At 51.1% G+C, this 21,130-nt stretch overlaps 1 protein-coding gene across 1 annotated transcript; it reads left to right on the top strand.

Moving 5' to 3' along the window:
* Positions 1-1,309: 1,309 nt before the first annotated feature.
* SKIC8 (SKI8 subunit of superkiller complex) lies at positions 1,310-19,623 on the top strand. The gene is made up of 11 exons (XM_047846655.1): positions 1,310-1,381; positions 4,141-4,191; positions 4,909-4,936; positions 6,437-6,542; positions 6,921-7,093; positions 13,794-13,942; positions 14,129-14,222; positions 15,314-15,407; positions 16,813-16,905; positions 17,609-17,687; positions 19,383-19,623. Exons 2-11 carry the CDS (start codon positions 4,180-4,182, stop codon positions 19,470-19,472), a joined length of 918 nt encoding a protein of 305 aa, XP_047702611.1. The 5' UTR covers positions 1,310-1,381; positions 4,141-4,179; the 3' UTR covers positions 19,473-19,623.
* The last annotated feature ends 1,507 nt before the right edge of the window (positions 19,624-21,130 follow it).

The following is a 21,130-nucleotide window of genomic DNA, read 5'->3' as shown; positions in this document are numbered from 1 at the left end:
AGAGGCACTTTTGATAGCCACAATTTTACCATTCTTAAAGTGGAAGTCTTCAAAGATACTTCTTTATATTTAAAAGCTAAAAGTCAAAGTAAAGGTGATCCCATTATCCTGGTTTGGGAGTGGTCCCATAATAATCAGTCTATTTTCAAAAACCAGAGAAACCCACAAATTTTGCCGACAAAAACAAACGCGCAGATTGGCCAAAACTAAGGCAACTGGTTGTCCAGAAGGCCAGAGGATTATTCATTTCACTGCTAACCACCAGTGCTTTGGGGGACTGATGTTAGGTCCTCTCTGCACTTTCAGAGCCTGGGTCCCAGCCATTGCAGGGCCAGTTTCTGTGTATTTGGCTTTGTGGGATGTGTCTGAACAGGGTCCACTCAGCATTTGGTCGAGGTCATGGGAATTGCCTCCAATTCAAAGACACACTCCGCTGGCCTGAAGATGTAATTTGTACATTCTCTCTTAGCCTTAGGGGCAAATGTCCTGTGATCAAACATATCCAGAATGGTTACAGGAATAGCTTGGTTTTTAAGAGGCACCGAACAAGAATTTTAACAATCCAGGATGTCTGGAAGCCTGCTGGCTTTGACCCAAGATTTCCAAACCAGTGACATGCAGGGGATCCACTGGGGCTGGATGGTTTCCATGGTGGAGGTGTCACTGAAGGAATTACTGAGGATCAGACAATGGGCCCTGGGAGACTTGTGTGTCTATTAAGCAATTTCAGGGCAACACAGCCTCCTCCAAAAGTCCCCAAAGATGAACTTCATGCCATTGTAAGAATAAACAATTGTGCAGTCTAACAGTTTTCTGAAATCAATCATAGAATTGCAGTCCTGATAAACTAGATCCTGTGAAGCTCTAACTTCCAGGGAGACTTCAGGGGCATGCATTCACTGTGACCGCACTTCACTATCATCACCTACTAGAATCTTTTTTGGCTACAACCCCAGTTTTAATCGGGAGAGACTGCATCTGTCTCAGGGCTGGGCTTTCAGGGGCCGCCCCCAGACACACACTGCTTTCGCACCTTCCTCCATCCGGAGGGGGCACTCCTGTGGGACGGGCGACCCCCGCCTCTTCTCCATCGGAATGGGGGGGAGGGACTCCAGCCTCCACCTGGGTAGGGGGGCTCCCGCGGGAGTCCAACACTGAGAAGCGGAAGCCCACCACCCCCACCCGCAGGTGGCAAAAACCTTCAGGGGCGGGGCCGGGAGCGTGAAGCCGCGTCGGTAGGCCGTGCCGCGTCGCGCGCCTGCGCCCTGGGGCGGGGGCGGGGCGACATGCTGCCACGCCCCCCTAGGCTCATCGGTGCGCGACGCCGTCGCTCCGAGCTCGCGTCACAAGTGCGGCGGGCAGCGCAGCCGGTGGGGCGGCGGTGAGTTGACGTGCTCGCCGGTTGGGGATGGCAGTGGCGGGGGCCGTGGGCCGGAGGAGCGAGGGGGGGCCGGAGGCAGCCTCCGATCTGGTTTGCTCCGGGGTACTCCAGGCCGCGGGGCCCGAAGGTGGCTTCTGTGACTGTTTGCGTCCTGGCTGCCTCTCGGCGTGCGGGGCCCGAGAGGAGGGCCGTAGGTGGCCTCTTCTTGCATCCTGAGACTGTTCCGTGCAGCCTCGAGGTTAGGGCTGGTTTCTCGGGAGAAGTCTCTGTGACCGTAAACGGAAGTTTTCCAGGCTTTGGGCCACGCTGTCCTCTTGGGGAGCGGATAGGTGCGATCACAGGCTGGGTCCCTGGGTTCTCGTCCCTTCGCGTGCCACCTAGCTTCGTGGGTTACGAACCTGCCTGTACAAGCTGCACAAATTGGCAGGCAGACTGTACAAACTGCACGTGCAGTGTGCTTTGGAAACAGCAACGAATTCCGCCTGGGAAATGGGGGGGAAGTTCCCTAAACAGAGGAGGTGGCAAAAGAGGTTCTGGGGGCCTCTCCGCTCTCAAATGACCTGTTAGGAGAGCATGAAGGAGGAGGTGATGTAGCTTGTGTCCCCCGTTTGACCTCAGAACAATCTTCCGAGGCTTCCTTAAGCTCTGCAAGGTTACCAGGAAGGCGCAGGTGGGACCACGAATACCTACTCACTGGGGTGCGAGGGTTCAGTGGGCCAGTCCCCGAGTGGAACCTGAAGCAGGGCCTGACTCATGGCCAGCCCTCAAATGTCACTCCTCCACAGAAGCTCCCCTTTGTCCTGGGGCAGGAGGGGGGCTCCTTGGAAGTTGGCGTCCTGCAGGTGTTCCTAATCCTTCTTGTTCCCCTGTTGCCAAGCATGAGATCCGGGTGGGAAGGAAGGAGGGCAGGCCTGGGCTTCATGGGGCAGCAGCCCCGGCTTGAGCTTCGTACCGTCATTCCTACCCTGGGCAGGACCCCGTTCTTGGGCCACAGATGAGTGAAGCACTACCAACCTGGTAGTCTTCATAGACAAGGGTTATTTAGAAGTTGTTTGTTTTTCCTCTTATCCTTGGAAAACCTTCACGGTGGCCTTTTGGGATTTGCACATTTAAAGCGAGTAACCTGAATGCCTTCGTTGTGTGGTTTCTGCTGTCCCTGGGTAGAATTGAGGGGGGCATGAAAGTGGATAAGAAAAGCCACATTTTTATGTTCTCTAACTGAAATTTAGCCTTTCCTCCAGTTATGAATGTAGGCAGCAAACCACAGTATTAACAGGGTGACTTTGTCACCAATAGAAATCACAGATGTTTCCATATCTTACGATATGTTCGTCACATATCCCCTGGATATGTTTGTCACATATCCCCTGGACGTAAGTTTGTCACAACTTCAGAATTGTAGTAGTTATTAGACTTGATGCTAACTCATGCTCTGTGTTAATAGTCACGTATGGTATGCTATCAACAATTTAATGTTTGTATTTTGATAACATTTTATTTCGGTTGATCCATGCTTGTTATTCCAGATTCTGTACCTGCAAATTTGTCTACACACTGAAATTATTTGTGGCCCCAAAGTCAGTACTTGCAGTGCTTTCGTGGTCTGTCACAGACAAGTGCACGGTGGCAAAAAGTTTGGGTCGCCTGACACATTCTCAGCTACAGCCGACTGAGGCGACACTGCCTTCTTGTCTCAGCCCTCCTGTGTTAACAAGGGTTCTCGTTTCCAGGCTGTTTAGTGTCATGGCTTTTGCATTTTTATGCCTTTTGCCGGTGACATCACTGTTTAAAATGGCCCCCGAGCACTATGCTAAAGTGGCATGTTAGTGTTCTCAGCGCAAGAAGGCCGCGAGGTGCCTTACGGAGAAAACTTTGCGTGTGTTGGATACGTTTCAGTTGGGCTTGAGTGATGCTGCCGTCGGCAGTGAGTTCAAAACTAAGGAATTAGCAATACGTATCACGTAAGCGGCCTTTAACCAGAATCACACATAGCACGAGTTATGTGTTGGTCGGTTGACAAAAATGTTACAGGCGGCTTGCAGGGCCCTTGCCCATTTCTCCTGGGAGCAGTGGGGTCAGTCTTCGCTAATTGGGTGTTCCTGGTGACTTCATACAACATGACAGCCTTGAATACCAAGAATTGACAGCGCTCGGTTTCCTTTCTAGTCCCGTGTATTTAAAAAGTCCTGAGAAGGGGTTTATAGGTTTTGCAGGGCTGCTGGAGGGGTCTGTGGCACACACACGTAATAACAAGGACAACTGGAGCCTGAGAAATCCAATTTGTTCTTAAAGTAAGTTTGTGTTAGCTGAGCCAAGTCCTTGAAGACTCTGCTGCCTTTTGGGAGACGCGTGTCTGCAGCTGCTGACCTCATTCATGTGCTCGTGACCCCTTCAGAGGCTGTAACAGCTTTGTTCCCACATATTTGCTTGTGGGTTTTGAATAAATAATATTTAAACATAAAAGGGCCTGTGGTTTTGTCTCCCTGAAGAGCAACAAGGGAGGGAGGCTGGTCCCTGTCTGTAGTCAGACTTGGGGAGAGGAACACCTGGCATGGGGTGGGTGTTACTGGGGTCCCTGGGCTCCAGGGGAGCTCACACCACCCGGCAGGGCTGGTGAAGGGGCCCCTGGGGCCAATCCATAGAAAAGGTCAGGGCAGCGCTGTGGCAGAGGGTTGCCTTTTTTTCTTGATAAGGGCAACCTCGTGTATCCCCCTCTGTCCTGATGACACCCCCTTACTGAAGCCCTGATGTTTCCACAGAACTGTCTGGCCGTTAGCCCTTCATCCTTGGTCGAGGAGATGACCAACCAGGTAAGGCCTATGGTGGGGAGTAGAATCAGCTGGTCTCTGGCAGGTTGGGGCCCAGAATGTTGTCTGGGTGTGTGGTCAGGAAACTAGCCTCTGATTCTTGCTCTGCTCCTGAAGTGCGTGACCCAAAATGCACTAAGCCCGTACCTTAGTTTACGGACACGTTGAAAGAATTTGTACTCAGTGGGTGCCCGGCTGGCTCAGTGTGTACAGCATGTGACTCTTGCTCTCACGGTTGTGAGTTCAAGCTCCACGTTGGGCATAGAGTTTACTTAATAAAAAAATGAAAATTAAAAGAATTGGTACTTAAAAACCAGAAAGAAAAAAGTATTGGAAAGGGACAGCAGTAACAGGTTAAGCGGGCTGTGTGGTTTTATACAACTGCAGAAGTTAGTCTGGAAACTGGACCCAGAGCCTCCTGGTGACCAGAGCAGGGAATGCATGGAATTTATCAGTGTCCTAGGGGTTGGGGGAGGAGAGACCCCAGCTTCTGTAAGAGCTGACTTTTTCTGGTGTAGTCGGCTGTGCAAATCTTACGTGAGCAGGAATCAGGGAGCCTGCAGGATGGTCAGGGTGGGGGCAGGGGACGTAGCTCACACGGGGAACCACATCTACCGGGGGGGATGGCTGGTGACTTGGGCGCCGGGGCGTTTTAGGGGAGGGGACGGGATACATCTGAAGTCTGACCGTTGGTCTAACGTGGCGTCTGTTCTTTTTCAGTACAGTATTCTCTTCAAACAGGAGCAAGGTAAGGGGCCTGCCTGTTCAGGGACACTCACCTGTGAGAACTGTGTCGTCCCCGAGTCTCTGGGCTGACCAGACGTGCGGTCCCCAGACGTGCTCTCTGCAGAAGAACTGGCAGAAGCAGCTGAAAACAAACACACTTAAAAACAGACTGCAGCAAAAGCCGCCAGACAACTAACTGAAAAGAAAAGGCAAAGCAGGGGTCACATGATAGACTGAGAGAAACTTTCCCACCTGAGGAAGGTGCAGCTCTGAGCTTCCCAGCTCCCAGGGTGAAAGAGGAAACATTTGAGCCTCAGAACTTGCCTTGGGAGTCTTTACTCTGGTTCTTCCATTTCAGACAAGCGCGGGGACTCGTGCAGAGGCTTTGACCCTAATGAAAGTTGGGGGGGGGGCCTGGGGTGGGGTGGAGGCCAGAGTCCAATCCGGGAGTGCAGCTTGCCAGGGATATTGGGCTTTGCGCACCTGTTAAGCACACCTGGACGGGTCAGGTGGCGCCTGGAGGAGTTTGTGGGAATGCCTAATAAAAGCTCTTCCGCTCTAAGTAGGGACGTTTAGGGAGTCTGAAGTTTAAGACCAAAGCATCCTTCCAAGTTAGCTCGGATGAATAACCAGCTAATGAGGCATGCCAGTCGGCTACCTGGTGTGCAGCTCCTGCCGTCCGGGCAGCAGGCTGGCTTCGGGTGGGCAAGTCGTTGGAGCCACGGGGCTGTACATGAGTCACAGCTGTTCGGGGCCCTTACCTTCACGTCTTGGGAAGGTGTTCCTTGACCACCGCTCCCGGGACGAATAAAGGCTCGGTCTGCAGACTTGACAGGCAGGCCCCCCCGGATATGCAGCTGGCGGACTTCAGATTCAAGCTGCACTTGAGTTGTTAGTTACTAGATGGGGTTGGAGTCCCAGTTTCACTCCTTCTTGGCTTTTGACTTTGGGTGACTTCTTGGCTTCTCTCAGCCTCCGATTCCTTGTCTGTAAAATGAGCAGCTACTTGATAGGGCTGTTGTGATTGAGGTAATACTTATAAAAAGATTAATGTGGTAACTGACTCGTTAAGCATAATAGACATTTGATGGCAAGAGGCAACTCAAGTACGGAGGTATTTATTTCCAGACCTGTACTGTTTGCAGTTGAACTGCCTACTGGTTTCTAAAGATCTCTAAGAGATAAGGCTTAATCAAGTGTAGGTCTTTGGTTGGGGGTGAAGGTTTCCCACCGGTTTCGCTAGTTTTAACCAAGTGATAGCCACTCCGGGCTGATGCACATGGGCCGCCCGGATCATTCCAGTGCTCCCTCCCGCCCGGTGAACCTGTGATTAGGGGTAAGCGGCTTCTTCAGAACCTCGGCTGCTCATGTGTGCCTTTGCGGTTCTGATGGGAGCTGGTGGGAGGGCACTTTGCCTGTAGGGGCAGGTGGATGGACCTCAGAATCGTTGGAGCGGTATTTCCGCTTCAGAACAGTTTAGAAGTTGCATGAAGACTTTGAAACGAACTGCTTTCCATTGTAGCCCATGATGATGCCATTTGGTCAGTCGCCTGGGGGACAAACAAGAAAGAAAACTCTGAGACCGTGGTCACGGGATCCCTGGATGACCTGGTGAAGGTCTGGAAATGGTGAGCGCTCTTTCCCCTGACAGCCTCGGAAAGTGAGGTTTAGGGTTTTGCTTCTGGACTCCCCCAAGTTGCCATCAGGAAAGTATTAACTGTTTTCTGAGCTACAAAGCGGTCGCAGTTGGTGGTATAAAAAGGCAGCTGATTTTTTCCTCACTTGTTTTCCTCTTCTTCAACGTTAAGGCCCTATAGTTTAAAAAAAAAAAAAAAAGTCCCACAGTTAAAACTTGGCCGCATTTGGTGTCCCGTGGCTCTTCAGGTCCCCTCTGATTCTGCATTTCACAGACCGCTGGTAGTGCACAGTCACGGGGGCCAGAATTTCCGATGCCAGGTACAGCGTGTTGTGTGTGAAGAAACCCATTTCTCTGTCCCCCGCTGAAGGTGTGATGAGAGGCTGGACCTACAGTGGAGTCTGGAGGGCCATCAACTGGGTGTGGTGTCCGTGGACATCAGCCACACGCTGCCCATTGCTGCATCCAGTTCTCTTGATGCTCACATTCGTCTCTGGGACTTGGAAAACGGCAAACAGATAAAGTCCATAGATGCAGGACCTGGTAAGAGCTGTGCTTTTAGGGAAGATAATAGACATTCACACTTCCTTCTCAAAACCTCTAGGGATAGGTATGTTTTACAGTTCAGCATTTTTAAATTTGTCTTTTTTTTCTTAAGTTTATTTATTTTGAGAGAGGGGGTGTGGGAGGAGCAGAGAGAGAGAGAGAGAGAGAGAGAGAAGATCACAAGCAGGGTCTGAGCTGTCAGCATAGACCCTGACGCAGGGCTTGAACTTACAGACCGTGAGATCATGAGCTGAGCCGAAATCAAGAATTAACCGACTGAGCCACCCAGGTTCAGAATTTTTTGGCTTGGAGAGGATAATGCGGGTGTGTGGGCTGTGGGTTATGTGATACCTTTTGTGGAGTTGGAGGGAGCATTAATATCTTAGCAACGAAACATGAGTGTGTGTGTCTGTGCAGGTGAGATTTCACTGCCAACTAAATTTTGGTATTAATCCTGTTTCAAAAACAGTTTTTTAGAAGCTTTAGATTTGGGGGTGTGGACCTGTATCCGGATGGTCCAGGGTTCTGTTTGCCGTGCTCTAATTTGACATGTGCCCTGCCTGATAGGAGTCTCTTGTGCACAGTCGTGTGTCCTCTTAGGTCTGTATCATGGCAGTCTCTCCTATGATCTGTATTTGAGGGACAGGAAACTTCTGGAATAGCATTCATTTTATCTAAAGCATCGTAGGACAGCATAGTCTTGTCCATCAGCCTTGATTAATGATTTCGGTGGGCCGGGTCATGTGGCACAAGCAGCGCTCAACTTATAAATGTCTGCATGGCATTCGTGGCCAGGGGCTGTTCGCCAGAATGGCTGATGGCCGCTAGAGAGCACAGAGAGCCGCCTGCCTTGATCCCAGAGAAGCCGCTGAGCTGCTTCCCCTGGCACACCTCCCTTGGTTGGAGCCCCGGGGCGGTTTGCCCCCCTACTGGCTGTGCTCGGTAACCACGACCGGCTGTCTTTATATTGGAAAGAATAGTAGTCCCAGGGTTTGTAAGGGGGCTAGGTTGTCTGGAAACTGCGTGTATTTTCCCTCAGAAGCAAGGCTCCCCGGTCTGTGAGGCTCACCCCTGGAGCTTTTTGAAGGATACCCGTGCCCAGACCCTATTTTGTTTCCACTGAAGCACAGTTATCAGGGTGTGTGGGCTGGATATGCATTTGGAAAAGGCTACGTATGGGGGACACTGTGATCGCCCCAGGTGGTTGTCTTGCCCCTGTCCTTACCTGCCGACGTCACTCACGGAGGACTTGGGGTCCCAGACCGGCCCCCGAATCTACGAAGACTGTTACAGAGCCAGGGAGAGGAGAAGGAGGCAGATCTCTTGCTGCCTTTTCACCTTGGGCACCCAGGCCTTCCCCAGACCTAGGACGCTGAGGTTACTGCATGGCTGTCGGGGTCACGGGCACGCTGCAGTTTTAGAAACGAGTGCTGGATTGGTTCCAGGGAAGAGGGTGGGTCTGCACGCAGCCGGCCTTGCCTGAGCAGCAGTGCCATCGACAGCCGGGCGCCTCGTCCGTGTGTGAGGCACGTGCCCGTTGGAAGGTTACCGTTAGGAAAGAAACGGTGCAGAGACTCGTCAAGGGGCTGGATTTCTCTTGGGTCAGGAATCGGCACAGAACCGGACCCGGCCACCAAATGGCAGTTCCTTGGGTGGCAGAGGAGCAGCTGAGTCGTCCGGACAATGAATACGGGGACGTGGGCCCCGAAGCTGTACCTGTCTGGGAAATATGCCCGGGGGATGTGGACCGACCACCACAGAAAAAGAAAGAAAGAAAATCACTGATCCGATCCTGAGGAAGGAAGTGAGGCTGAAGACGCAGACGCTGCCCCCAGCACACTGGCGCTTGGGAAGACCAGTGGGAGCAGCCAGGGCCTCACCGCACCCCCCCCCCACGGCAGGGGGCTGCCCTCCCACTGGGGAGGTGGGGCTTATGAGAGTAAATGTCTGTTATGCAGATATAAATCTTAGGGTGCAGGAATAAGGAATAAGAATTCGTTCAGTTCTGAGCATAAGGATATTTCGTACTAAAAATTCCATATTGTAAACCAGTTAATAGGGAATTGTAAAAATAATTCAGAAATGTTACTCTATTAAACTGCAAGGAATAAAAATCAGATTCTCTAAAAACTGTTATTCCAGTAAACAGCTAACTATAATAGGAACAAGAAAGCATAATCTTATTAGAGTAAATGCTAGTCATTTACAGATTAAAAAGTAGCTGTTGATTACAAAAGCTTTTTCAGATCTTGATTGAGCATTCTTTTTTAAAAAAATTTTTTAATTTTTTTTTTTTCTTTTTTTTTTTTTTCAACGTTTATTTATTTTTGGGACAGAGAGAGACAGAGCATGAACGGGGGAGGGGCAGAGAGAGAGGGAGACACAGAATCGGAAACAGGCTCCAGGCTCCGAGCCATCAGCCCAGAGCCCGACGCGGGGCTCGAACTCCCGGACCGCGAGATCGTGACCTGGCTGAAGTCGGACGCTTAACCGACTGCGCCACCCAGGCACCCCTTAATGTTTATTTTTGAGTGAGAAAGAGAGAGAGTGTGAGTGGGTGGGTGGGGCAGAGAGAGAGGGAGACACAGAATCTGAAGCAGGTTCCAGGCTCTGACCTGTCAGCACGCAGCCTGACACGGGGCCGAAGCCACAGACCGTGAGACCATGACCTGAGCCGAAGTCGGACTCTTAACTGACTGAGCCACCCAGGTGCCCTGAAGTTAATTTCCTTTTTAAAACATTTCATAAGAAAAGTGATAGAGCTAAATTATTGATCACTCCTTTGAATATGTTAAAATTTGCAAGGGATTTTTGTTTTAAAACCCCTTGGAAGACACTGTTGACCCATCTGTGCTGGGACCCCTGTCTGCCAGGAGTCCAGCTCAGCGGCCTCTCCTCCGTCCCGTGGGCTGGGAAGGGCCTGCCCTCTCGAGCCCAGCCCAGGCGTGAGGAGAGCGACTTGGGAGGGAGTCTGTCTGTGCTTTTAACAAGCTGTGTCCTGTCGGGGGAGGGTGGCCAGACTTAGGGCACGTTCCTATACAAGAGTGCACGTGGGCCAGGGGACAGACAGGAGCCGGGCAACTAGATGACTCCCTGGCCTCCAGGCCCGGACCCCGAGGCCCCTCGAGCTCTGTGGGATTGCCTCGGAAGAGGTTCCCAGAGAGCCCAGAAAGGAAATGCTGAAATGCCACCAATGGTGTGTCCCCAGAGAGAGATGTGAAGTAAGTTGTTCACCCCGACTGCGTGTGAGTCTGCAGACCCTTGTGTCTGGCGGGAGGAGCACCGTGACGCGTCACATTTGAACGGAGCTCTTGAAATTAACTCCGTTGTCTGGTGTGACTGAAAACACAGGCGATCTTTAAAAAACACAGTGTATCTTTCCAGTCCTTATTCCTTGTTAATTTTGGCAAACACTTTGTCCTATCATGGCACAACAGAAGAGTATTCACGGCAGTACGTGTTCCTTTATTCACAGCTTTCTTGAGGCAAGCTTTCACTGCTGTGATTGCAGCATCAGGTTAACCCACGGTGAGCGTGCGGTTCACCGAGTTTTTGTAAATCTCTGGGGCCGGTCAGCCAGCTCTGCAGTTCAGTTTTAAAACACTCGCGCGCCTCAGAACGTCCCCTCAGGTCCACGTGCAGTCCGTGTGCGCCTCAGCCTCAGGCAGCCTCAGACCCACTGTGTCTGCAGTTTTGCCTTTGGAGAATTTCCATGTAGGTGGGGGGGGGGGGGGGGGGGGCGGGGCGGTGTTGTCTTCTACATCGTCTTTCTGCGGCGTAAGGTTTTCAGGGCCCATTCGTGTTGTAGGGTGTGCCGGCAGCTCCTTTTTGTTTCTGGACAGTGTTCCCTTACCACGTTGCAGAATATTTTGTTCTCCCACCCAGCACTTGATGGACATTTGGATTCTCCCCAGGTTTTTACCGTTATGGGCGGTGCTGTGAACACCACTGCCCAAGTCTGTGTGGACACGTGTTTTCATTTCTCTCGGGTGGATATCCAGGAGCGGAACTGCCAGGTGTTGTGGTACTTGTTTGCATTTAAGAAATTGTCAAACTGGGGCACCTTAGTGGCTCAGTCGGTTAAGCGGCCGACTTCAGCTCAGATCGTAATCTCACGGCTCGTGAGTTCGAGCCCCAGGTCGGGCTCTGCTGACAGCTCAGAGCCTGGAGCCTGCTTCAAATTCTGTGTCTCCGTCTCTCTCTGCCCCTTCCCTGCTTGTGCTCTCTCGCTCTCAAAAATAAACATTTTTAAAAAATAAAAATAATTGTCAGACTGTTAAGAGAACAATCCCATTTACAACTGCACTAAAAACAATAAGATACCTGTGAGTAAACCCACCCAAAAAGGTGAAAGGCCTGTACTTTGAAAACTATAAAACACTGATGAAAGAAATTGAAGAGGAAGCAAAGAAATGGAGAAACATTCCATGCTCCTTGACTGAGAGAACAAACATTGTTAAGATGTCTATGCTACCCAAAGCAGTCTACACATTTAATGCACTCTCTATCAAAATACCACCAGCATTCTTCACAGAGCTAGAACAATCCTAAAATGTGTGTGGTACCACCGAAGACCCCAAATAGCCAAAGTAATCTTGAAAAAGCAAAGCAAAGCTAGAGGCATCACGATTCCAGATTTCAAGCTATACTACAAAGCTGTGATCACCAAGACAGTATGGTTCTGGCACAAAAATAGGCACATAGACCAGTAGAACACAATAGAAAACCCAGAAATGGACACAACTGTATGGTCAACTAATCTTCAACAAAGCAGGAGAGAATGTCCAATGGGAAACAATCTCTTCCACAAATGGTGTTGGGAAAATTGGGCCACTCTCTTAACGCCATACACAAGAATAAATTGAAAATGGATTAAAGACCTAAATGTGAGGCCTGAAACCATAGTAATCCTAGAGGAGAATACAGGCAGTAACCTCTTTGCCATTGGCTGCAGCAGCTTCCTTCTAGATACGTCTCCTGAGGCAAGGGGAACAAAAGCAAAAACAGACTACTGGGACTTTCTCAAGATAAAGCTTCTGCACAGTGAAGGAAACAACAAAACTAAAAGGCCGCCACCGGAATGGGAGAACAAATTTGCGAATGACGTATCAGATAAAGGGTTAGTATCCAAAATATATGAAGAACTTATACAACCCAACGCTCCCCAAAAATAATCCAGTTTAAAAATGAGCAGAAGACATGGGGGCGCCTGGGTGGCTCAGTCGGTTGGGCATCCAACTTCAGCTCAGGTCAGGATCTCACGGCTTGTGAGTTCGAGCCCCGTGTCGGGCTCTGTACTGACAGCTCAGAGCCTGGAGCCTGTCTCCAGATTCTGTGTCTTTCTCTCTGTCTCTGCCCCTCCCTCGCTCACACTGTGTCTCTCTCTGTCTCTCAGAAATAAATAAAGATTTTTTTTTAATTTAAAAATAAAAATGAGAAGACATGAACACTTTTCCAAAGAAGACATCCAGATGCCAACAGACACATGAAAGAGCCTCAGTGTCACTCGTCATCAGGCAAACGCAAATCAGAACCACAATGGATACTACCGCACACCTGTCAGAACGGCTAAAATCAACAACACAAGAAGTAACAAGTGTTGGCGAGGATACGGAGAAAGGGGAACCTCTTGCATTGTTGGTGGGGATGCTGGTGCAGCCACTGTGGAGAAGAGTGTGGCGGTTCCTCAGAAAGTTAAAAATAGAACTATCCTGTGATCCAGCAGTTGCACTACTAAGTGTTTACCTGAAGGATACAAAGCACTGATTCAGAGGCATAGATGTACCCATATGGTTACAGCAGCGTTATGTACAATAGCCAAGATCTGGAAGCAGCCCCAGTGGCCACTGGCTGATGAATAGATACAGATGATGCAATACATGTACAGTGGAATATTAGTCATAAGAATGAGATCTTGCCATTTGCAATGACATGGATGGATCTAGGAAGAGTATTATGTTCAGTGAAATGAGTCAGAGGAGGATAAATACCATGTGATCTCACTTGTATGTGGAATTTAAGAAACAAATGAGCAGATCGGGGTGGGGGAGGGAACAGACAAGCCAAGAAACAGACTCTTAACTATAGAGAACACACTGCTGGTCACCAGAGGGGAGGGAGGTGGAGGGTGGGTTAAATAGGTGATGGGATGAAGGGGTGCACTTATGATGAGCCCCCAGCGATTAAAATTAAAAACAAAAACTCGAAATGTTTTTCAGAGTGGTCACACCAGTGTATGAGGATTTTGGTTTCTCGATATCCTTGTTAACACTTGTCCGTCCTGTTTTTATTAAAATTTAAGTAGATCTGTACTAAGTTGGTAAAGAATTAACACCTTTACACATAGGTTTTTGAATCAGGACATGATTTCTAATCTTTTAAAAATGTATCTTTTGGTAAAACTTTAAAAGTTTTTAAAATTGGGGCGCCTGGGTGGCTCAGTCGCTTGAGCGTCCGACTTCAGCTCAGGTCACGATCTCACAGTCCATGAGTTCGAGCCCCACGTCGGGCTCTGTGCTGACAGCTCAGAGCCTGGAGCCCGTTTCAGATTCTGTGTGTCCCCCTCTCTGCCCCTGCCCTGCTCATGCTCTGTCTCTCTCGGTCTCAGAAATAACATTTTTTAAAAAAAAGTTTTTAAAATTAAGGTCACATCTTTTCTCATTGTGTTTTTTTTTTTTTTTTCTTTCTTTCTGTTCAGTGGATGCCTGGACTTTGGCCTTTTCCCCTGATTCCCAGTATCTGGCCACAGGGACTCATGTGGGAAAAGTGAACATTTTTGGTGTGGAAAGTGGGAAAAAGGAATATTCTTTGGACACCAGAGGAAAATTCATTCTTAGCATTGCATATGTAAGGAAACCTTGCTCTCTTCTCTGTCTCCCACTGTTTGCAGTCCGTGCCTCCGGCCTGTGGCTGTGCTGGGGGCGGACAGCTGTCTGGCGGGCGTGGGGTGTCGCGAGCAGGGGATTTGCTGACGTTTGCTGGGCATGGCCTAACAACACGGAGTCTCAGGTGCTCTCTGCGTGTTCTCCACAGAGTCCTGATGGGAAGTACCTGGCCAGTGGAGCCATAGACGGAATCATCAATATTTTTGATATTGCAACTGGAAAACTCCTGCACACGCTGGAAGGTATGGCTCATTTTCTTTTGTGCAGACTGGGTTATCTGACCACAGAGGAAGAATTGTTCTTTCATTAAAATGCTACTAAATGACAAATGAGCTTTATACTATCTCAGTTGGAAGTCTGAGACGCCTCCAAGTCTTAGTGCGTGGTCGGAGTTGTACCCCTGTTGAGTGCTTGTTTTGGTGAACAGGCTTACTCCATTTTTGTGTTAGTAGATCTCAGCTGTATGAGAATTTCGTCTCTGTCTTGTTTGGTTCTACAGAAAGTCGTGATTAAAAACCAGTTTTGTCAAGAATCTGACGGTGGATGAAAGCGCCCTGCCTGCGCTCTGCTCTGCTGGCCTCAGGGTGTGGGTGCGAGCCCCGTCAAGCATGGTGGATGGGACAGAGGCTTCTAGCCTGTGCTGTTTTACATGTTTGTTTATTTTGAGAGAGAGAGGATCCCAAACAGGCTCCATGCTGTCGGCACAGAGCCCGACACGGGGCTCAAACCCACCAACTGTGAAATCGTGGCCTGAGCTGAAACCAGGAGTTGGACGCTGAACGCGCCCCTGCCCCGTGCTCTTTTGTACTAGTTTGAATTCTGAATTCTCTCCTGTGCCTCCTCACCCGCACACTACTTAGCTGCCAGAAGAAATTTAAAGTCAGAGAGCCCCACAAGAGGCAGGACGGCTGAGAAAAGGCAAGAAGGACCCCATCCTGGCAGGCACATGCATACGTTACCTCCTCAGTTTATTGCTTACTCTACAACACAGGATTTGGTAGGGAAACCGCGTCCTGTTTGTTCATACAGATCAGAAGCAATGTGTGTTTCCTTATTTGTCCATATTTGTAGTAGAGGAGTTTTTCCCAAGCCATGTGTGCTGAGGTCCAGCTGGTGAGGAAGGGAACTGAGGAGAGGTGGCTCCAGGAGGATGGGGCCTGGATTGCTTGGATGTTTCCAGAACATTAGGAGGAGGGGTGCATCCAGTCATTCCCCTCCCTCTCTGGCGAAAAGCTCCTGGGCAGTGCGGCTCAAATACTTGTGGTCGTTAAAAGGGACGCTGTCGGTGGGGAGCCCGTGGCGGGGAGACTAACGGGGCCTCTGTGAATTTCAGGCCATGCTATGCCCATCCGCTCCTTGACCTTCTCCCCGGATTCTCAGCTGCTCGTCACTGCCTCAGATGACGGCTACATCAAGATCTATGATGTGTAAGTTGCCACGGAGACTCGGGCTTCTCGCCCAGTACCAGTGTCCGTCTTGTCTCCCACTGCTTGGAGGAGTCCTGTCGAGTATGCAGCCCTTCTCCCGGGTCCCTCGGGGGCTTGTGTGCAGAGCCTCAGGCCTTCCTCCCCCATCACACCCCCGTCCTCAAACTGGGAATGTCCGGGAGGGAGATGTGCACCATCTGCCTGCCAGGGTGGGGTCTTTCTTGCCTTTTCTCAGCTGTCCTGGCTCTTGTGGGGCTCTCTGACTTTAAATTTCTTCTGGCAGGTGAGTAATGTGCGGGTGGGGAGGCATAAGAGAGAGTGATCGCTCTCTTCAGGTCGTGGCCGTCTGTCACCGTCAGCTTGTGCAAGGCCCCTTTCTCCTGGGCTTTTCCCCATCCTGTTCCCCCCACAAGTCTCCCCTGAGAGGTGTTTGTGTGCTTGACACTTTGACTCAGTACTGAGACCTGTGTGCCTCTGGTTCACGGCTTCCGAATGTGGTGTCCTGATCCCCTGGGGGCACACGTCACACTTCTCCGTGCCCCAGCGATGAATGGGTGCTAAGATTGCTGCCATCTGTCTGTTCCACAATCCCGACCGTCTGTGTGCGAGCCCACACCTGGGCCTGTGAGGGTTTTTCGGGAGCTGCTGGGCAGTAGGAGTACTTCTAGCAGCTTTTGGAAGACCAAAAGTTGTCAGCAAGGCTGATCTTGGGGCTGTGGCTTCTGACGAGCTGACTGGGGGTGTTAGGACACGGGGCGTGCCTCTGTCCAGTGTGCTGGCTTGTTAGACTCGGGGGGCACCTCTATCCAGTATGCTGGCTTGTTAGATTCACGGGGCGCCTCTATCCAGTATGCTGGCTTGTTAGATTCACGGGGCGCCTCTATCCAGTGTGCTGGCTTGTTAGATTCACGGGGCGCCTCTATCCAGTGTGCTGGCTTGTTAGATTCACGGGGCGCCTCTATCCAGTGTGCTGGCTTGTTAGGACTCGGGGCTGGCGCTTTCAGTGTGGCGTCTGCTTGGGATTCTCTCTCTTTCTCTCTGCTCCTCCTCCTCTGCTTGCCCATGGGCTTTTCTGTCAAAAATAAACTTTACAAGAGAATGGCGTATGCAGGCCACGTCTGTTGTGGAGTGGATGTGGACACCTCCCTTGGATATGGTGGAAACGGTGCGGTCGGGGTCAGAGCCTGCTGCTGTCCGAGGTGGCCTGCCTGCCCCTGCCGGCCCTCAGGTCCTGTCTCCGGAGTCATCTTGCTGAGCTGCTAGAATGTGGTTCCTTTATTTTGAGCTTTTAAGCTCTCAGCTTAAATAGTACTCTTTGCTGTTGGGGGAAATTCACACATTTTGTGCTAATGCCGCCATACAGACTTGTTCCCTCTCCATTTTGATTGAAACTTCCCCATTTCAGACAACACGCCAACTTGGCTGGAACACTGAGTGGCCACGCGTCGTGGGTGCTGAATGTCGCCTTTTGTCCTGACGACACTCACTTTGTTTCCAGGTACTTTCGATTCTTGGCACTTCCTTAAATGCTGGGAAGATGTAGATGGTCTTTTAGGAATCACCTTAAAATTTGAAGATGGTCTGACCCTTTTTTGTAGACGGGTTTCCTCGCTGGTTTTGGGTTTTGTTTGAAGCTGTGAAGGCAGTTGTCCTTGGCAGGATCGAAGGTGGACTGTTTTCAGTCTAGGCTTCCGCACGTAGTTACTTTAGGAGTGGATGCCTGTATTCCGATAGTAACTTAAAATACGTAGGTCTGTTTGCAGAATGTTGTGCTTTGAGAGCCCAGTGTTATTCCAGCCCGGGACGGCCAGGACAGGTGACAGATTTGAGACAGACAGTTCAATAACAGTGCTCAGAGGCTACAGAAGCCTCTTCCTGCAGGAGCGAGCCTCCATTTGGAGGCTGTGACAGGCCCCCTCAATCCGGAAACAGGCACAGGTGTCTGAGACTCCTGCTGAGGGCACTTGCACGAGGGCGGGGCAGACGAGAACTTCAGGGAAATGGCTGCTCCGTGCGTGGGGGAAGCCACGGAGATGCCGGCACCGGGACCCCACCCCCCGCCCCCAGGGCCCAGGCTGGCCACTAAGTACAGGTAGGCAGAGCGTAGGTGACAGGAGGGTGGGATTTCCGGTCACATTCCTTCCAACTTTAAAACCGGGATGAAAACTGTTCTGATACTGATGTTCCCTTTTTTAAAACAGTTCATCTGACAAAAGTGTGAAGGTTTGGGATGTTGGAACGAGGACTTGCGTTCACACCTTCTTTGATCACCAGGATCAGGTATGGCCCAGTTCCTTCGTGTCCGCTGGCGTTGTCTGAGCACTGCACCCGCCCTCCCCCTTCCCCGACCCGCTGCCGGGGCCTTGGGGCTCCCTGCTCAGTGTCCGGCCAGCCAGCATCCTGTGTCCTGTCTGGGCTGCGGGTGCTGCGGATGTGCTGGCAGCCTAGCGAGCCGAGAGGCGTGAGCACGTGGCAGTAGCCACACTGCCGTTCAGGGGCCCGCCGGGAGCGCTGTTCCGGGTGCGGCCTGCCGTGCAGCTCGGGAAAGGCCTTCCCCACAAGTCGGCACTTGTCGTTTTTGGAGCTGCCCACGGAAGTGATGTGATCTTTTTCTTTTCTTGTTCTTTCCTTCTTCTTCTTTTTTTTTTTAACATACTCGAAGCCACGATTTCTCATGGGTTGTTTGGCTTTATCGATACAACTTTTGCATCAGTGTTTAAATGAGGAAAAGGAGGCTCTGTTTTCCTGGGGGCCTTGTTGTCTCTGCCAGTGTGGAGGTGAGTGGAGGCTCCGGTGGAAGGCAGAGGCCCACTCAGTAGGTCTGGCGTGGGGCCTGGGGCTCTGCATTCTACCTGGCTTCCCATGAGGCCAGTGCTGCCGGCCCCAGCCATTTAGACTAGCAAGTCTTGGGAAACTGGTTAGTGTAAAAAATAAAATGCCCAAGGCAGTAAAAAAGTTGACTTTCAATACATAGTTGTTTTTATGATGATGCTTTCTTTTTTTAAATTTTTTATTTGTTTAAATAATCTGTATATAGGCCCAACATTGGGGCTTGAACTCACAACCCCAAGATCAAGAGTTACAGGCTCCACCAGCTGAGCCAGCCAGGTGCCCTGCGTCCCCTTTGGAATGCAGCTTAAAGTTAGCATAATTGTTCATGCTTTTTTCCGTTTGATCTTAAATCAGTGCTAACAGAGTTGAGGGAATTTAGTCTTGATACTTCACTTCTGGATTTAAACATTCTGCTGTGGGAGTAACCCCCCCTGGCTGGCCGCGTTTCCCCGTGCGAGAGGCTGAGTGTGGTGGTCTCAGAGGTGGTGTTTGGGTGGCACTGAGGCCATCAGCCCACCCGGTGGCAACGCTGAGATCGCGGCTGGACCCCCCCCCCCCCCCCCCCCCGCCCCACTTGGGGTCAGAGGGACAGGCTGACCTGAGGGAACTCCGGCCGCGTGTTTTGTCAGGAAGGCAGTGTGACTGTGCACTTGAACGCGCAGCAAGTAAAGTCAGTGCCCCGTGACGTCTAGTTATCCAGCTTGAGGCCTCTAGTCACAGGGGAGAATCGTTGGCTGGGGGGCGGGGGGCACGGCGTTAGGTGAGGGGCCCCTGAGGTCATGCCCTGGGGATGGTCCTGGGGCCTTTTTCTTTCAAACGCAAGCCCATGCCCGTCCCCTGTGGGTTCCGTCTTCACGGCATTAGGTCCTTCCTCGGGTTCTGAATCTTGAAAGGTTTGTAGGTACACAGATTTGTGTTTAGAAATGAGATCTGACGGAGTATGGGAGGTGAGGGAATGATGACAGGAGCAATGCCAGATAATCCCGTTAAAGAAAAGGCCCCATTCTTGCTGGTTCAGAAAACACGGAACACTGTCCTTTTGGTGTTTTTCATCGTTTTGGTACGATGAGAATAGAGGAGGATGTTTGTTCATAAAGAATAAAGACATGACAACTTTGTTTTTTCTTTTTATTGGATTTACAGGTCTGGGGAGTAAAATACAATGGAAATGGCTCAAAAATTGTGTCTGTCGGCGACGACCAGGAAATTCACATCTATGACTGCCCAGTGTGAACACCGGTCTCCCAGACTAATGCTGCAAAGAGAATGTATACATTGATCGTGACATTCCTTACCTTCCTAGCTTAACACAACAGAGCATTTATTGTAGCAGAAACTTAAATTTTGTAGATACAATATAAATCTTTTCATGTTTTATTGGAAATGCTGTTCATACTTTAACAGTGTTCGTGACCCAGACACCGTTGTTCTAGAACATACTTCTTCCGTGCACCCTGCGGCCGGCAGGAGAGCGGGGGGAAGTCAGCATCGTGCGAAAGCAGGTAACTGCCCCAGAGTTGAAGGGACCCAGGCACTTAATGAACTTGCAGTTTAGAGGCACAGGCTCCCTCCTCCAGGGTGCCGAGTCACACAGAAGCGGTTTGATAAAGCTGATCGGTTTCAGAACGGCGTCCTGAAGGGTTAGGATATTTGGCCGGGTGAGAATGTTCAGAGTCCTACCTTCCTGGGCATCTACTTGGTGTTTTGAAAACGTCCGCTGCTGCACTGTGCACTCTGTTAACTTTAGAGAGGCTGCCTTGACAGCGTCTATGGGCTCCAGCCCTGCCTCGGCTTCCCCGGAGGACCAGTACTTTGGTTCTCTCAGCAGCCACTTGAACTTGGTTGGCATGGAAATGGCTAGCACTCTGAAGCTTGCCGCTGTTTATCAAGAACCTCGTGTGCCTGTAAGTCCGGTCGTGGCTTTTCCCCAAACCCCCATCACCTCCCTCTCCTGCCTCTCGACCTTGGTCGCCCTCCTGGAACCACAGAGCCCTTGACGTTTCCTCTGCCTGTAGCGCCCCCGCCCCCCACACCCACAGGGGGGGCTTTGATGGCTGCCCCCTCCTTTCCACAGCCGTCGCCCGTAGCTGACGCTTGCCCTTCTCACTCCAATTACAAGCTCCAGGACAGTGGAGGCCGACCCATCAGATCTCCATGTGAGGCACTTAACACCCCTCGTTTGAGCTCGAGATCGTTTAAAAAACCAGAAGCATCTCTCATACCAGCTCAGTTTTAATTGCAAAGTGACAAGCGTACAGGTGGAGTACGTTTTAAGCAACACCTTCCAGATCCCACTGACGCGCCAAGGAAGGGGCTGGACGTAGTTGTGCCCCATCAACAGCAGTTCTCAATGGCAGGGGGAGTCACAGCACAGAAACAACACCCTGGAACCGTGGTCCGTTGTGAATGATTTCCACACAGGCTGAGTTGGAAAAGGAGGCTTTAGGTCTGCCCTGACCAGTGGTCAAAGCAGGCCTGGGGTGAGGGGGGCTTGCTCTCTCTCCTTATTTTGAGCAAGTTACGCCCCCCCCCCCCCCCCCCCCCCCCCAGCCAGCCATGCCTGGTCCCCCCAGCCGCCCGCCCTGACTGCCACAGGCCTCCTGTGCCCTTCAACCCTGCTGGGGGCGGCCCCGGGTCTGCGGCGAACTCCGTTTCTGCCGAACCAAGGAGGGTGGAACATACAAGCGGCCTCGGCTTTAGCCTGCCCAGCGGCTTAGGGGGCAGTTTCTCCTGACCGCCATGGAAGGACTGGGCCAGGAACAGCTAGAGCCTGAGGCAACCCTAAACATGAGCTGCGGTCGGCCTGCTGGGAGTGAAGCGATAGCTGTCGTCCCTCGGAGCAGGCCAGCACTTACGGCGGTGGCCCACGCCGCAGGCACGGCAGAGCCCGT

This window comes from Prionailurus viverrinus, unplaced genomic scaffold (genome assembly GCF_022837055.1).
Source record: "Prionailurus viverrinus isolate Anna unplaced genomic scaffold, UM_Priviv_1.0 scaffold_40, whole genome shotgun sequence".
NCBI classification, from domain to species: domain Eukaryota; kingdom Metazoa; phylum Chordata; class Mammalia; order Carnivora; family Felidae; genus Prionailurus; species Prionailurus viverrinus.
The sequence above is the reverse complement of the archived record's forward strand: the minus strand, read 5'-3'. Positions and strand labels throughout refer to the sequence as shown.

Excerpts from the sequence above, each read along its gene's own strand:
- SKIC8 (XM_047846655.1), top strand. Across the intron at positions 13,943-14,128 it reads TCATTCTTAGCATTGCATAT|AGTCCTGATGGGAAGTACCT; the intron begins GTAAGGAAACCT and ends TGTTCTCCACAG. Across the intron at positions 15,408-16,812 it reads TACATCAAGATCTATGATGT|ACAACACGCCAACTTGGCTG; the intron begins GTAAGTTGCCAC and ends TCCCCATTTCAG.